The 17,493-nt window shown below is 38.4% G+C and overlaps 1 protein-coding gene and 1 non-coding gene across 2 annotated transcripts in view; both read left to right on the top strand.

The window, feature by feature from the left end:
- hmgcra (3-hydroxy-3-methylglutaryl-CoA reductase a) overlaps positions 1-10,305 on the top strand; it is a 44,621-nt gene extending 34,316 nt beyond the window's left edge. The window contains exons 15-20 of the mRNA XM_066711773.1: positions 2,519-2,624; positions 3,304-3,474; positions 5,396-5,536; positions 6,021-6,179; positions 7,337-7,491; positions 9,219-10,305. Coding sequence (XP_066567870.1) covers positions 2,519-2,624; positions 3,304-3,474; positions 5,396-5,536; positions 6,021-6,179; positions 7,337-7,491; positions 9,219-9,273 — 787 coding nt within the window. The 3' untranslated portion in view covers positions 9,274-10,305. The remainder of the gene's footprint in view (positions 1-2,518; positions 2,625-3,303; positions 3,475-5,395; positions 5,537-6,020; positions 6,180-7,336; positions 7,492-9,218) is intronic.
- A 6,869-nt stretch (positions 10,306-17,174) lies between these two features.
- On the top strand, positions 17,175-17,289 carry LOC136757799 (U5 spliceosomal RNA). Its single transcript, XR_010819619.1, has one exon. It is a non-coding gene; the product is annotated as a U5 spliceosomal RNA (small nuclear RNA).
- Positions 17,290-17,493: the final 204 nt, after the last annotated feature.

Here is a 17,493-nt window from a genome sequence, read left to right as displayed (position 1 = left end):
GGTTGGTTTCTGTTTTCGGTTCGGGCAACAGAGCTACAGGTTGAGCTGTGGCAAAAAGTTACTGCTTCAGGTGAGAGAGAGAGAGAGAGAGAGAGAGGCCGTGCGCTGTCCTTTATACACCTGTCAGATCAATAGGTGATTGGTTCTTGAGTTTTTGAGATTGGATTTCGATTTCAGCCCCCAGTGTCCTATTGGAGGGGGGCTTGATTTATGACTGATGTCAATCCATGCCATCTTTTGGAAATGCCGGTTGGCCCGGGTTCGTAGCTCTGTGTCTGGATTTGGGCTCTCGTCCATTTCAAAGAGTTTTTATTACCTACAGGCCCCCTTCCCCAGACATTCCACAGCAGGATTCCAAACTATTTCTCGGTGCCATCCTCCCAGACTGTCACTTTGATGTCAACCAGTCCCACGCTTTAAGGAAATCTGATAATATTGGGGGGAGAGGTCTTCTTTGGATCAGTGCTTCAGCTCAGAGCTAAAATGCTCTTATCGAAATAACCCATCATAACTCTACACAGTACTTCAAACTCTGAAGTGTGCCACAACAGCAATGTGCATTGAGATGCATGTGTACATTTCGATGGTGCATCCCATCACAAATAACCTACTCAGCAGACTCTTAAATGTACAGAACGGAGAGTCCAAGCGAGTGTCTTGAGTTCAAAGATGCAGTGGCAGGGTCTTCGAAATGACACATTAGTGCAAGATGCTGGAAAGGTGTCACCGGATGCCACAGCATTAGACCCAAGACACAAGCATCTGAAGTTTCTTGAGCCGGAGTTATGACAGAGTGTGAGGGAGAAATTGAAGGAGCTCTGTGACACAGTTCCAGACTGTATCGATGATGAAGATGCTTCCTCATTCACTGGACTCGGATATGTCCAGATCAGATCAGCAGCATTGAACATTCTCTCCAGGCAAGATTACGGCACTACGCATGATTGACAACAAAGCGAGCTGGAAAACTACTTTGAGTCATCCATCGCCCCTAGACAAGACCGTCTGCTCTGGTGGAAGGTGAATCAAGATCACTACAAACAGCTGTCCTCGCAATGCACTTTCTATGCGTCCCTGCAACCTCCATTCCAGCTGAGTGACTTTTCTCAGCCATGGGACTCATTGTAAATCAAATGTGCACTCGCCTCTCACCCAAGCATGTTGACAGGTTGATCTTTTTGAATAAGAACGTGTTGGCTTAGGCTAGACACCATGGTTTGTCTTTTTTTAACAATTTTGCAGAAATATAGGATATAGGCTAGTTTTACCTGTTACTTGGGTAACAACATGATTGAATGTTCAATCGCCTAATCAACAAAATGAATGAAGTTCAAAGAAACAAACTGATGTTTCTACTGTTATCACAAAGCGATGTAATGTGAACATTTGAGGTTCATTGATACGAAATTTAAATACATTTTTTTTTTTTTTTTTTTTTTAGAGATGTCAGAATAACTGTTATTTTACAAAATGTTTCAGAACATGGTCATTAGAGGTGAAGAAAAGGCACAACACTGTTAGAAAAATTTAATCTCGCACAAGATAGGACTGTCTATAGATTACTCGAGTAATCTATTTTCTTTTTTTTCCTGCCTGGTTCTCAAGCGCTGAAAATTACTACAATGCACATCCCTACTATGGACCTGAGCACTTTGGTCAATATCCTGGGGCAATATTCAGATATGTCTGAAACTTTGTGTGATGCAATGTCTTCCACCGAATGTATCAGAATAATAATTTTATTGTATGGTATTATTGATGGATTACATTTTTCAGCTTTCAAACACTCAAAAGATTTGAAAAGAATCAAAAGTCAAAATAATTTATAGTATTAAAACTGGCCCTCTGATATCTCCCCATTTCGGAATATCGTGCAGATTCAGCAATGATTCATTGAATGCATGAATGCAACCTCTGGGCTAGTACTTGCCAGAGGCAACATGTTTTGAATTGTACAAATGTGGAAAGTGAAATAAAATTAACTCCTGTGCACTTTTTGTACAATAGTATAGTTTAAGTAATGGTATAGTGCATATGAGTTAACCATGTTACAACTCCTTTAGGAGTTCTGTAGTATTACAATAGATGTTAACAGACAAATTCTGGTTCTGATTTAATCCCAATCTGTCAGCTCTGTCATATTGCGATAATCATACCCTAAATTATGTAAAATATAATTTAATGAACAAAAATATAAACCTGAATCCACAGAAAAAGGTGAAGCAGATATAAACTATTAGCCTATCTATAGCTGCAACAACCATATGTGCTGAATATTTCAGCGACTCCCATAGCTTTGCATTTTGTATAACAGTAAAGTAATATATATTTGAACATAGTTGTCAAACGCATAGCTTACTTTTCTTCAAAATTTGGTAAAAAGATTTGGTTCATTAAGTACTTGAAATTAGGTATGCGTGTGCTAAGATTATAGTGACTTGTCATAAATTAATCTTATTGTGGGTTTTCCCTTTTTCAAACTATTAATTGTCAGGTCATGTTTTATAATTTTTTACAGATTTGCACGTCTGGAGAAGCTAATGGTTGGCCTTGCTGGTCGAAACCTCTACATCCGTTTTCAGTCCAAAACTGGGGATGCCATGGGGATGAACATGATATCAAAGGTAGACGGAGTGGTTTCTGTTCCTATATCAGAACAGGCATCTTAAAAATTCACTCCTTGATTAAAAAGTGATTAAAATTTGACATATAAAATGTGAGGTTAAAAATCCCAACTCTGTTTTAAGCATTGACCTATGATAGTGTTGGGTGGTACCTAAATGTAAATGTTTGTGTTAATTATACCTGAATATTATGCAGTTGGAATGCAAAGGTAAAATAAAGAAAAAAGTAGAAATGCCTTTACAATTTAAGATTGTCACATTCCCAGATGCAGCCAGCTTAAACAAAGCAAACAACAATATGGACATGCTTGTATTTCTTACAATATATTTTATTTATTTATTTGAGGGGAAACATTAACATAAACATACAGTTCATACATGTACACAGTAATAAAACATTGTAAGGATTTTCTGTGTTAATTGATTATGGTGCAAAATATCCATAAGTAAATGTATTCCAAAATGATCAGGAACTCAATTTGATTTATTACTGTTCTGCTTAAGGTTTGTGTTTTGGTGGTATCGTGGTAGTATCGAGTATCGTGATACTAAAATTAGTATTGGTATTGTGGAGCAAAATGTTGGTATCACCCAACACTACTTCATGATATACTTAGAAGTAAAATATGATTATGATAAACACCATATACACTTGGTTCTGATGTATTGTGTTTCACAGGGTACGGAGCAGGCACTTGGAAGGTTACAACTGAAGTTCCCAGAGCTGCAAGTCCTGGCTCTCAGTGGAAACTACTGCACAGACAAAAAGCCTTCAGCTATCAACTGGATTGAGGGAAGAGGAAAATCTGTTGTTTGTGAAGCAATTATACCAGCCAAAGTTGTCAGAGAAGTAGGTCACTTATCGGATTGCTTCCTTATTTTCTGTATTGATATGAAGTCAGAAATCTCAACAGACACAAGCTTATGGAGTTGTACTTTCTTGACAAAGACTCTTCTATACGTCTTGGATACATGACATTACAACAATATAAAGTCTTCAACATCCTTCTACAGCGTGGACAATAACTGTGAATGCCACTTACAGACCCAACATGCATTTGCTATGTATTTAATAATAATTATAAATAAACTAGGATAGCAGACGTATTTAAAAATGTACTTTACATATTTCACACAATCCTAATTTTCTCTTATTGGGAAAGGCATCTTTTCCATTCTTTGTTTCAATAAAATGCACTTCAGGCAAATTGTTTGTTCTTTGCTACTTTAAAACTCTTAATGATTAAATTTAATAGTCTTTTATAAAAAAAAAAAAGCAATAAACTATCATTTTGCCAGAAGTGTCCTTTATTGAAACCCTGAATGTAAAAGATTCCCAAAAAAAGATAACTAGGCCTAAGGTTTACTCGCATACTAGGACTACTCTTTTTTTGTAATATTATTGTACTGGCTCTGACTGAGCCATCCTAGTTTTTGACAGTGATTTTTTTCCTAGCTATGTCCCTCTGCTATAGAGTTTGATAAGCAGGTCAGAAGCAACTACATTAAACAAAACAAACTGCATCTAACATGACAAAAATGTATTAATGGAATGTATTCGTATTATTTAATAGAGTAAATAGTTATCGGGTTTTAATAGTTATTGTAACTTGGATGAGACAGGTGCTGCTTGCACATTAATTATAGTTGACACTAATATGCATGTACTGTTTTTGTCTGTGCTGTAATAGTCATCATGGTTATGGCACTTCACTGTAAATTTGCTGTTGTGCCAGTTGAAACAAAAATACACGTTTCACGATTAATCAAAGTAACAGCAGCTACAATATAGCAGGTTATAATTTAATTAAAGTGTGCACATTTCAATCATGGCATTTATGGACACGTCCATCAGTGGAAATGGGGCATTAAGAACATAAGAAAGTTTACAAACGAGAGGAGACCATTCGACCCATCGTGCTCGTTTGGTGTCCATTAATATCTAAGTGATCTCTGTGTAAAGAAGTGTCTCCTGTTTTCCGTTTTGAATGCCTTGAAGCCCAATTTCCATTTGTGTCCCCGGGTGCGTGTCCCTGCTGATCTGGAAAAGCTCCTCTGGTTTGATGTGGTCGATGCCTTTCATGATTTTGAAGACTTGGATCAAGTCCCCACGTAGTCTCCTCTGTTCCAGGGTGAAAAGGTTCAGTTCCCTCAGTCTCTCTGAGTAGGACTTTCCCTTCTTGAAGTGTGGTGCCCAGAACTGCACACAGTATTCCAGATGAGGTCTAACTAGCGCATTGTACAGTCTTAACATTACTTCCCTTGTTTTAAATTCTACACTTTTGACAATATACCCTAGCATTCTGTTAGCCTTTTTCATTGCTTCCCCACATTGCTTGGATGGAGAAAGTGAGGAGTCCACATAGACTCCTAGGTCTTTCTCATGCATTACTTCATCTAGATCTTTACCTCCTATAGTGTAATTATAGTAGACATTTTTGTTATCTGCATGTAATACCTTGCACTTGTCCACATTGAATTTCATTTGCCAGGTGTCGGCCCACAACTGAATATTATCTAAGTCCCTCTGAATAGCCTGTGCTGCCAAGATCTGCTGAGCCACCTATTTTAGTATCATTATTGTCAATGCTGTAATACAGTAAATGTTGTCATGGTCTTTGTTTTATTGGAATGTCATGATATCAATATTTGTTGAATAGGAAAGTGAGGAGAGAGAGTCATCCGCTATTGATCATCAATGGTTATCTTAAGCAATCATTGACACGTAGAAAATGTGCATTCAACAGACATTGCTTCTGATTCTTTTTAAGGTTTTGAAGACCTCCACAGAAGTCCTTGTTGATGTTAACATTAACAAGAATCTGGTTGGCTCCGCGATGGCTGGTAGTATTGGTGGCTACAATGCCCATGCAGCTAATATCGTAACAGCCATTTACATTGCCTGTGGACAGGTTAGTGCTGTGATTTATATTTGTGTGTGCATTAGACATTGCTTTTGTTAATGGAAACACATTATTATACACTGAATAGAGTAATAACATACTGAATGTACAGTCACCACCACATTTATTTAAATAAAATTGAAACAAAAACTTGATAGTGGAAATGTAATTGCAATTATTTTTCTTTACACTACACTTTGAAAAGACACTTCCTGTAGTATAAAATTAAACATCTGTCTAATGTCTGTCTTCTCTGGAACCACACAGTTTAACCACAACATATCCAAGATGTTGCCTGACTTGAATAAGAATGTATTCTTTGTTAGTCTCATAAATATGTATGTAGTAAATACTACATTTATGGAAGGCGTCTAATGATGTTTACTTTGTAAATATAAATATATGGCAATAATACATTTATTTTTGTTTTATCTTGCCCGTATTAATACATATTTTGTGGATAATGCCAAAATATGTTCTTGCTTCCTTAAAGGATCCTGCACAGAATGTTGGCAGTTCAAACTGCATCACCCTCATGGAGGCAACAGGTGTCACCAATGAAGATCTCTATATCAGCTGTACAATGCCATCCATAGAGATTGGCACTGTCGGGGGAGGCACTAACTTAGCACCACAACAGGCGTGTCTACAGGTTAGAACACTGTTTTTATTATTTGTCAAATGAATCTATTTCTGTGAATTCAACACAGTCTGATCCTTAAATAGGTAATGGAACTATGTTTAAGCAGTACTTGGATTTGAGTTTTCAGTCCTGAAGAATCCTGAAATTTGTAGTAGTTCTATGAGCTGCATTTTTAAGGAATTTAACTGTTGAGTAAATAGTTTTTACTGTTGTAAATCTGAAAACAAAACACAGGTTAATTTAAATCTATCAAAGGTCCAAGGGTCTTGTGATAACAATTTCGTGATGCGTTCCAAAAATTTAATTTAGTTCTTACAAGCATAACTTTCCTGCAGTGTGCCCTGAAAGCAAGAGAGGGGGAAAATTATAATTAAACCACATTAACGGATTTACAAAATTGCCTTTAATGACCTCTGTTCTAATTTTGTTTTTTTAAGGAGAATGACAGAATAAGTATGGTAACTACGCATTTGTATATTTTATACATTTAAGTAATGCACGAATGTGTTAAAATTAACTACATATTTAAGGTGATATCATTTTACACTGGTTATAGAAAATGTGTATTTTTACCCTCCCTAAAAAGTTGTTTCCCTGCTTGTAGATAACAGAACTTCAGGGCATAATAATTGCCAGAACCCTACATATTCTCAAACTAGCAGTATCTGATTTACATGTTCTCTGGTTCAAAAGTTGACACATCATGATCAGCCAAGTCATCATAATATGATTAGTAGACAAGTGCAAAATGATTCAACCAGTAGCTGGAATGCATACTGACAAGTATTTTTTTTTTTTTTTTGACGTATTGGATATTGCATATATTGGTATCTTGTATAGCTACAGATATTCACTAAAGCAGGGACCGAAATGTATTATGCCTTTAAGTATGTTGGTAGACTACACTGACTGTACCCATTATCCTTTCTATTATACTGTCATTTTATTTTCTAATGCTACTACACAACAAACTAGAACCTTTGAACAGGAATCCAGTTGTTGCAGGTTTTGATGAATCTAGGTCCTCCAATACATGTTTGTACTGAGTACTATTAGCAGTTGTAATGATTCCAGTGATCTGATTTGAATGATTAAAAAAAATATATTTTTTTTTATTTTATTTTCTAAGAAATGTGAAATTATTACTATTATTATTATTATTATAGATGTTGGGAGTTCAAGGAGCTAGTCCAGACACACCAGGTGAAAATGCACGGCAGCTGGCCAGGGTGGTGTGTGCCACTGTCCTGGCAGGAGAACTGTCTCTCATGGCAGCTTTGGCAGCAGGACATTTGGTCAAGAGTCATATGACTCATAACAGGTAAGAATATTAAAGTTCAACTTGTTGATATCTTTGAGCTAATGTCCATGAAATTAACTAAGAGGAGATAAAAGAAAATGCTCAACAGATGATAGTGTGATTTTATTTAGTTTTATTTAAAGATCTCACACATGTGTAAAAGTGTTCTACATGTATCATGGTGTTAACATTATATTACAGTGTCCTATATTTTAAAATATTGGACACTCGACCTGCCTCGGCCCACGGGGTTGTCTCTTACGTAATTATTTAAGGTTACCCGCAAAAATTAGCATAGGCAAGGCAGTTTGATACCGAAGCCATGTCCAATGAGAACGGGGATTGGAATCTATGTGATTGGTCTTAATTTTTTATTTTTTTTTATACATTTTTTTTGTATTTGTTCACAAATATTTTTGGGACAGTAAGGGTGTAATTTACAAGATTCGTGATCCCGCCAATCATCCGTGTGCCAAGGGAAAAAACATTGTCCTATGCTGCTTACCATTGAATTGCTTCAAATAACATGGACAAATTTGTATTCAGAAGAAAAAGGACCAGGTGCAGAGGATGAAAATAACAAAATAAACACGGACAGGGACAACATGTGGACAAAAGAAAAGCGCTGTTTCATCACTAACGAGAGTAGGAAAGTACAGTAGAAATGAAGCGGCCTGTTTGTAGTTATCGAATGTGATGTGCAGCCTTTGTGTTTATTCTGAAGTAAAATCATTAGTGTCTGCAAAACGTACAACGTCAAAAGATATTTCAATTCATCTCGCAAAACCAAGTGACCGGTCTCTCAAGATAAGTAACCTTGAGCAAAAAAAAACATGTAAACTATATGTCTACATGTACATGTGTACAAGTCTACATGTGTCCCAGGCTGTAACGCTAGCCACATCATGGCTACTAGCAAAACAGCCATTCAGTGATGAACTAGTAAAGAAGTGCTTGCTTGAATCACAGGGTCTCTTAGAAGATTTGAGCAACAGGAATGAGATGATTCATAGAATAGAGTTTACAGTTGAGCAGTGACAGTCATACAACTAATTGTATGTCTAAGAACCTAGCTTAACCCTTTATGCTCTGGGATATGGCATTTTGGCATCATTCTCCTCCAAACAAGGAAACGTGAGAAAATAAGTATCAGAAATAAGTAATTGCTATAAAAACAAACTTGTGGAATACCTCCGCTAACACATAACATTGCCACAGCGTTATACAATGAAAGTAAATTACTATCTACAACATTATAGCAACATTGTGTGTTAGCTGGGTACATCCCATTATGTTTAATGTATTATGTAAAATAGCAGTATATTTTTAAAGTTATGGCAGTAGCGGTAAAATACTCCTAGATGGAAATGTATTGGACGTCACACTCCTGTTTATATTTTTATATATTTTTACAGTACTTTTACTCAATTAATTTACATTACTTTGCATATGGTGAAAGCTAATTGATTTGCATTGATATAGCAAATGTGTAAGTTTTCTATGTTCCCATTAGTATTTCAGTGTAATTAATCTTTTTTTTTTTTTTTTTTTTGCAGTTAAAAAGTCTACAGCAAGAAGTTTTAAAATTTAAATTTCTAGGTTTTTTGTAGCAACCTTCATTGGTAATGTACTAGTATGAAATTTTGTTGAGATAAATACCTTATTTTTCCAAATTCTGAAACATAATTAGAAAGAAACGAACTAAAAACTGTATAGTTGTATGCATTTAAATTCTTCTGTTTTTAAAGGTCAAAAATTAACTTGCAAGAAACTCCAGGAACATGTACCAAGAAGGCAGCCTGAAGAAGATGGAAACCTATTTTAACCAATTATACAGGGACATGTATCCACAGAATCCAGAGAGGTGAAGTCATAGAGGCACAAACTGGGTATCCTGTCCTGCTTATTATTTCAATCTAAAGCCTACAATTCTGTTCAGCTGACAAATTACATTTATTCGAAATAATAAAATTAAAATCAAAACTTCTTGGCTTTCCCAATCATTTAATAGTTATCGGAAGTATAGCTACAGTGGCAAACCTTCCACACAGTAATGATTGATTGTTGCAATTGTGTAAAATAAAACTTGAATCATTCATCATTGTTTTAAATGCTGTCTGTTTTCTTTAAAATGTTTTCTTTAAACCACTAATGTTTTTTTTTTTCCCTTTAATACATAATTGTTTTCTATAAAGACACAGAATGTGCAGTAATATGCTTTTGAGATTTAATTAGTCATCATCAAGGTATATTTCTGTCTGCCAAATATGACCCATACTTTAATTGCTATATAACAAAAGTTTTTAAGTGAACATATGTCCATGTCATTTTTAGTACATTTATTATTAATTTATTTTAAGAAGTTGGTTTTTGGTAACCTTTCAAACAGTATGAAAAATTATTAGTTTGAGTTTGTATCCTGTTGATACTTGTATTATAGTTTAGGCAGTACAGAAACTTATATAATGTTTTACAACTAGTGCATATAACAGGGTCATTGGTTATGTTTTGTTTTCATCTTTAAATTGCTTTTGTAGTTTTTGGCTGCAACTGTCTAGTCACTTGAATGCAACTTTTTAGTAATGCAAATGACTGGTTATTGCAAATGGTACGAATTGTTTAACGAAATGTTTGTGGCTTGAATGTTCATGTTGCAGATTTTTGAGAAATAGTATTTATTTATAAATGGCATGGCATGATGGCTGCTGTTGGACCTATGCTGATAGTGTGGGAAAACATTGTGAATCAATATTGTCTTGATATTTAATAGTTTTTAATCACATTATCGTGTATATTTTGTAAATCCAACATTTGCAATAAATATAAATTAAATTACATGTCTGTAATGTATTTAATTGAATGGAACTTTTTCACAGATTGTAGTCTAGGGGTGAGACCTAATAGTCGAACATTCAACTAGAACATGCCTCGGCTTACGATGGCTTCCTCATTGAAAAGTTCTGCATAGAAATACTTTGACAAAGTGAATGAAAACACTGTTAATTGTAAAATGTGCAGTGCAATTAAACTACCACAAATTGTGTGTTAACCCACCTAAAAGCCGAACTCCCTTCTGCAACTTTAGCAATGACAGAAAAGGAAAGGGGACTATAACAAACCCTAATATTATGTTGGCTACATGCATAGCTAGCTATGACCTCGGGGACACTTCTTCCATGTCCCCATCCTCCAGAGCACAGGAAATACCTTCCAGGGTCAGGCATATAATTTCAGTGTGCTGCCGTTCGGCCTTTCCCTGGCTCCCCGCACTCGAAGTGCATGGACATAGCCTTGGCCCCCTGGATTCTGGATGTGCGCAGACTCCAGGCTTCAGGTGGAGGAACACACAGCAGAGGTCATGTGTCACTTGACTGCACAGGGTCTCACAGTTCACCTAGAGAAAAGCTCCCTCAAACCTGCAAAGATGGTGGGCTTCTTGGGAATGAAGCTGGACTCTCAAAAAATGCTTGCCTACCTGGCCAGAGACCAAATCGAGTCGTTGGAGAAATGCCTGGCGTCATTCAGAAGGGCATCGACTCTCCAGCTGGTCAACTTCCAAAAACTGTTAGGGCTGATGGTGGCCGCCGCGAATAATCTCCCCTTGGGCCTTATGCACACGCGCCCATTGCAGCGCTGGGTAAACGCAAACGCAAACTACACCCATGTAACGTGTCTCAAGACATCTTAAGTTATCTTTTAATAACAATCATTTTGCAAAGCAACAGGATAAATATGACCTACAGTCAATGGTAATCATTTCTACAATTACAGAAATACTCATAACATAACATGTCTTGAATTTTATACACCGATCAGCCATAACATTATGACCACCTGCCTAATATTGTATAGGTCCCCTTTTTGCCACCAAAACAGCTCTGACCCGTCGAGGCATGGACTCCACTAGACCTCTGAAGGTGTGCTGTGGTATCTGGCACCAAGACGTTAGCAGCAGATCCTTTAAGTCCTGTAAGTTGCGAGGTGGGGCCTCCATGGATCGTACTTGGTTGGCCAGCACATCCCACAGATGCTCGATTGGATTGAGATCTGGGGAATTTGGAGGCCAAGTCAACACTTTGAACTCGTGATTCATCAGACCAGGCCACCTTCTTCCATTGCTCCGTGGTCCAGTTCTGATGCTTACGTGCCCGTTATAGGCGCTTTCGGCAGTGGACGGGTCAGCATGGGCACCCTGACTGGTCTGCGGCTACGCAGCCCCATGCACAACAAACTGCGATGCACTGTGTGCACCTTTCTGTGAGAACCAGCATTAACTTTTTCAGCAATTTGAGCTACAGTAGCTTGTCTGTTGGATCGCACCACACGGGCCAGCCTTCGCTCCCCACGTGCATCAATGAGCCTTGGCCGCCCATGACCCTGTCGCCGGTTCACCGCTTTTCCTTGGACCACTTTTGATAGGTACTGGCCACTGCAGACCACTTTTGTCATTACACTTTTTTTTTACATTAACTTATTTTAAAGAAAGTGTATTCAGGATTTTAGGATTCCTGTGTGGGATTTGGAGATATAGACTGTCGTTCTGTCATTAGGCATTCCGTTTTGTCATGCGTTTTAGTCTGTCCCCTGTATTTTACAGAAACAACTCTTTCCGAAAAGCAAATTTCTATTAAGTATGGGTTTGTAATTTCTGATATTGTCTGATATGTTGTCAACATTACTGAATGATGTATTCATTATGATCGTGTGCCGTTTCAGAGATCTGTGCTATTTTCAAAAATGAGCGTGATGCTGATTGGCTAAAACTGATATATTGCGTTTTGATATAAATCAGGAAAGTCAAATGTCACCATTTTTTAACATTGGGATGATAAGACATATAACTCGGTTTAGATTAAACTGTGTGTACTGCGTGAAAAGGGGACCCTCTAGGAGTATATCCATAGCATGAACCTGAATTATGTGTGGGATTGGCTTCATTACGTTTTGCCACAAAGCTCTTCAAATGTTTGTTCACTAATAGGGGTGTAACAATTGCACACATTTTCCATTCGGTTAAATTTTTGATTGTAGTTATTTTTCTTCACACACACTTGTCTCCAAATTAATAACCTTTCTTGACAAAAATTGAGCAATTATGTTAACACTGCCAGACAGGAAATGAACAGTAAGGGCTTTTGAAACGCACTTTTGTGGACATAAGTAGTTCCAGATTTGCATGATTGACTTCCAGGATCGTTAGAAACTCGCTGAGCCGGTCCGGACAGACAGACAGGAGCTGGATCAGCTGCCATTATTCAATTATGTATCAAAACATACACATATACAAGAACAATAATAATAAACTTTACACAATACATTGTATAACTCTGTATGCACATATCTTATCAGACATGTACAGTGTATCCGGAAAGTATTCACAGCGCTTCACTTTTTCCACATTTTGTTATCTTACCGCCTTATTCCAAAATGGATTAAATTATTATTTTCCTCAAAATTCTACAAACAATAACCCATAATGACAACGTGAAAGAAGTTTGTTTGTAATCTTTGCAAATTTATTAAAAATAAAAAACAAAAAAAGGCACATGTACGTAAGTATTCACAGCCTTTGCTCAATACTTTGTTGACGCACCTTTGGCACCAATTACAGCCTCAAGTCTTTTTCAGTATGATGCTACAAGCTTGGCAGACCTATTTTTGGGCAGTTTCTCCCATTCTTCTTTGCAGGACCTCTCAAGCTCCATCAGGTTGGATGGGGAGTGTCAGTGCACAGCCATTTTCAGATCTCTCTAGAGATGTTCAATCGGGTTCAAGTCTGGGCTCTGGCTGGGCCACTCAAGGACATTCACAGGCTGTGTGCTTAGGGTCGTTGTCCTGTTGGAAGATTAAGCTTTGCCCCAGTCTGAGGTCCAGAGCACTCTGGAGCAGGTTTTCATCAAGGATGTCTCTACATTGCTGCATTCATCTTTCCCTCGATCCTGACTAGTCTCCCAGTTCCTGCCACTGAAAAACATCCCCACAGCATGATGCTGCCACCACTATGCTTCACTGTAGGGATGGTATTGGCCAGGTGATGAGCGGTGACTGGTTTCCTCCAGACATGATGCTTGCCATTCAGGCCAAAGAGTTCAATCTTTGTTTCTCATGGTCTGAGAGTCCTTCAGGTGCCTTTTGGCAAACTTCAGGTGGGCTGTCATGTGCCTTTTACTGAGGAGTGGCTTCCGTCTGGCCACTACCATACAGGCCTGATTGGTGGAGTGCTGCAGAGATGGTTGTTCTTCTGGAAGGTTCTCCTCTCTCCACAGAGACACGCTGGAGCTCTGTCACAGTGACCATCAGGTTCTTGGTCACCTGCCTGACTAAGGCCCTTCTCCCCAGGGCTCAGTTTGGCCGGGCGGCCAGCTCTAGGAAGAGTCCCGGTAGTTCCAAACTTCTTCCATTTACGGATGATGGAGGCCACTGTGCTCATTGGGACCTTCAATGCTGCAGACATTTTTCTGTACCCTTCCCCAGATCTGTGCCTCGATACAATCCTGTCTCGGCGGTCTCCAGACAATTCCTGTTAACTGTGGGACCTTATATAGACAGGTGTGTGCCTTTCCAAATCATGTCCAATCAACTGAATTTACCACAGGTGGACTCCAATCAAGTTGTAGAAACATCTCATGGATGATCAGTGGAAACAGGATGCACCTGAGCTCAATTTTGAGTGTCATGGCAAAGGCTCATGTGCTTTTTTTTTTTTTTTTTTTTTTTTTTAATACATTTGCAAAGATTTCAAACAAACTTCTTTCACATTGTCATTATGGGGTATTGTTTGTAGAATTTTGAGGAAAATTATGAATTTAATCAATTTTGGAATAAGGCTGTAACATAACAAAATGTGGAAAAAGTGAAGCGCTCTGAATACTTTCCGGATGCACTGTACAATTGTAAAACAAAGAACCGGTTATAAAATGAGCAGGAAACTGAAATATGACATAGCTATAGTATTACGCATCGTGAAAGCGCTTTGAAATGGCTCGTCTGTATTACAGCTGTACATCAATGCAGTAAACGTGCTTTTCAACACTACAGGTAATGATCAAGCACTGATCCAGAGACCTGGGTTTGCAACGAGATCCAGACTGAACTGCACAGGAAAGACACTCGCTGAGATGATGATCACAGGCAGGCAGACGAGCGCTATAGCAGCTGCAGATCTGCTAATACAATACATAATGAAAATAATATATTAATATATGACTTGTAGAAAATCACGCTTCAGGAATCAATACGATTATAACTCTTTCACAATTACAATTTTGTATTACAAAGCCCAGATTGTCAGCTATATTGTATTCAGTATCCTACCACATGAACTAAGAAACTGTTTATAATATAACTTATCACATTTGAGGAGTACACAAGTGAAATTTCAATATGTAGTGACAGAAGAAAGATAAGCAGGAGGAATTCACACACGCAGAGATATTTGTCTGCTGTCAATTTGTTTCTCTGATACTTGAATTAATTTTGGTTTGGCGAAGCCCAATAAATAAAGCGCGACCCGTCTTTCAATCCAATGGTGAAATGAAAAGCTCGTTTGGATCGATCTTCGATTGCGATTTAAAAATGTTCACTCGACTGACTAACACTGGTGGCGATAGCGAGTTAACTGACCTGACCGCTGCTGGACTGGAGGACTGACCGCAACTCTGTGATTGCTCGCATGTGAAAGGTACCATGAAGTGTCCCTGCCAGGACTCACACATCACCTCACTCTCGCCAGGAGGAACTGAATGGCAATTGGCTCTCTTTCCCGCCCTGCTATTGGCTGCTTGAATCACCTTCTGTTGGAAATGTTTTGGCGCACTCTGCTGCATCATTAGACTGCTAGCGGGTAAGACCAAGATTATAAACTGCCGTTTTAGACAAAAGTAGTTAATTGTATACATGTGTAATCACGCTACAATCACTAGCATGATTACTCCCACACACACACACATATATATACACACACCAACGTACACTATCTATATTATCCTTCATTAAACTATTAATCGAATATATTACTGCTTTAAAATAACCTGCAAAAAATAAACAGCAATTAGCTATCATATAACGTAACATCCAAATTTTATCTGATTTATATTTTTGACTTGCTTCGGATGGAAGCTTTCAACCAGATCTTTTAACAAGAAACAAATATTAACACCATCTTCACAATAAGTGTATGTGTGTGTATCATGTAGTGTGTGTGTGCATACACACACGTCTACATCTGTAACTATTTATTGTTATAGTACCTGATACCTGATGCGTGATGTCGGAATGAGGCTGAGGAGGAGGAGGCGTGAGGAGGAGCAGAGACAATTGACTGAGGGAGGGGTGAGTAACGATCCTGATACCGGAGACTTGAGTAGGTGATGCTTGACTCGAGGACGACTGATGCGTGAGGGTGTCCTAAAGTGGACACCGTACAGCTGATTTAACATACAACTTTTAAGCAAAAAATGTTATCAACACATTCCTTCATCTGATACATATTTGTACGACTCTGAAAGCATACATTTCTCGACTGCAAACAGCAGAAAGCCTCACAACTTGCCTGCAGCTTCTAGTAGTGTCCTGATCCAGTGAATGACGTGAAATGAGAGCGCTCTACACAGCAGGCAGTGATGGCATTCCGGGCGTGGTGCATTGTGGGTGCAAATGCCGCGCAGCCGCAGTCAGGGGGTCTACACTTCAGGATCATACTGAAATGCTGTGCGCAAATACACACCAACAACATCTGAGCACAAGAGCCAGGCTGCAATGCATACTGAAGGAAACGGGTATGTTGTGTGCTTTTCTTTTCTGTTCTTATAGTCAATAACCAATATTAAGTGTGGTGAGGTCAGGTGTACTGCTGGCTGACAGCCCCGCGGCTGTCAACTCTCAGTGATTCCCACCCGGGCAGCAGCGGTCAAGTGTTAATTCAATCATTTCACTTCCTGAGTCCATTACTGTGCACTCCTTTCTACATCGTCCTTTATAAGATGTTCAACCGATGCCAATTATTAATTACAATGTAAAAAAAATTGTGAATACTGTCCTTGATATTCCAGTCTTAAAGAATTCCTGCCACTCCGGTTGCAAATCAGATCAGATTATGTCCCTCACACATATGTCCAACGGTATTTCTCAGGACACTCATGTTGTGTGTTTTTCTATTGCTGAAGGCAACAAACACAAGCAATTGGATAACAATGAATACCAATGTAATACAATCTGGCTATATGCGAAATCAACTATTAAAATCGGAATATCATACGTACCCCCTTCTGGTAAGATACATATCTTACAAAACACAGAGAAATTAATCTCTGGTTCAGTTACACACAGAGAATTTAGATAGGTTAGTTAAGATACAAACATATATTTTTTAATGGGTTAGCTCTGAACTATAACCCTTGTGATGTCACATGATGTGCAAGGAGGGGTCACGATCCCTGTTTCCCGACATTTTTTTTTTTTCTGTATCTCTCTCTCTCTCTCTCTCTCTCTCTCTCTCTCTCACTCTCTCTCTCTCAATTCAGTGCATGTGTATTGTCAAAGCAATTGGACATGCATACATACATAGATACATACATACATATTTATGGAAAAGAAACAATACAATTATAAATCACAATAAGATGTAATATACTACAGTTAAACAATATGTAATAAAATGTGATCTTTAATACACACAAATATGTATGGCTGGTCGGAAGCGTCTTGGACTCGGGTTCCTCTTCATTACGTATAATGCATTTGCCTTTTGCTAAAGCTTTCCATTGAGGGGAACGTGGACGACTATGTACCATTCTTGGGAGGCTCAGCCTTGTTGGGGCGGAGCTGTGATCCAGGTGAACAGCAGATCGGGCATAGGTGGGCATGTGGGCGGAGGAGGAGGAAGGCCGGTCAAGCAAATAAGCTTGCTAAGGTACGCAGCAGCAGTAAGCAGCCCCCCCATCCAGCCAGCCAGCCAGTCTGGCTGGCAGTGACTGAGTGGTTGACAGACGGCAAGCAACGGAATGTATGTGCTCTGTGATGTCA

Source organism: Amia ocellicauda, chromosome 8, assembly GCF_036373705.1.
Source record: "Amia ocellicauda isolate fAmiCal2 chromosome 8, fAmiCal2.hap1, whole genome shotgun sequence".
NCBI classification, from domain to species: domain Eukaryota; kingdom Metazoa; phylum Chordata; class Actinopteri; order Amiiformes; family Amiidae; genus Amia; species Amia ocellicauda.
Note: the sequence above shows the minus strand (reverse complement) of the source record. Positions and strands in the feature narration are given on the sequence as shown.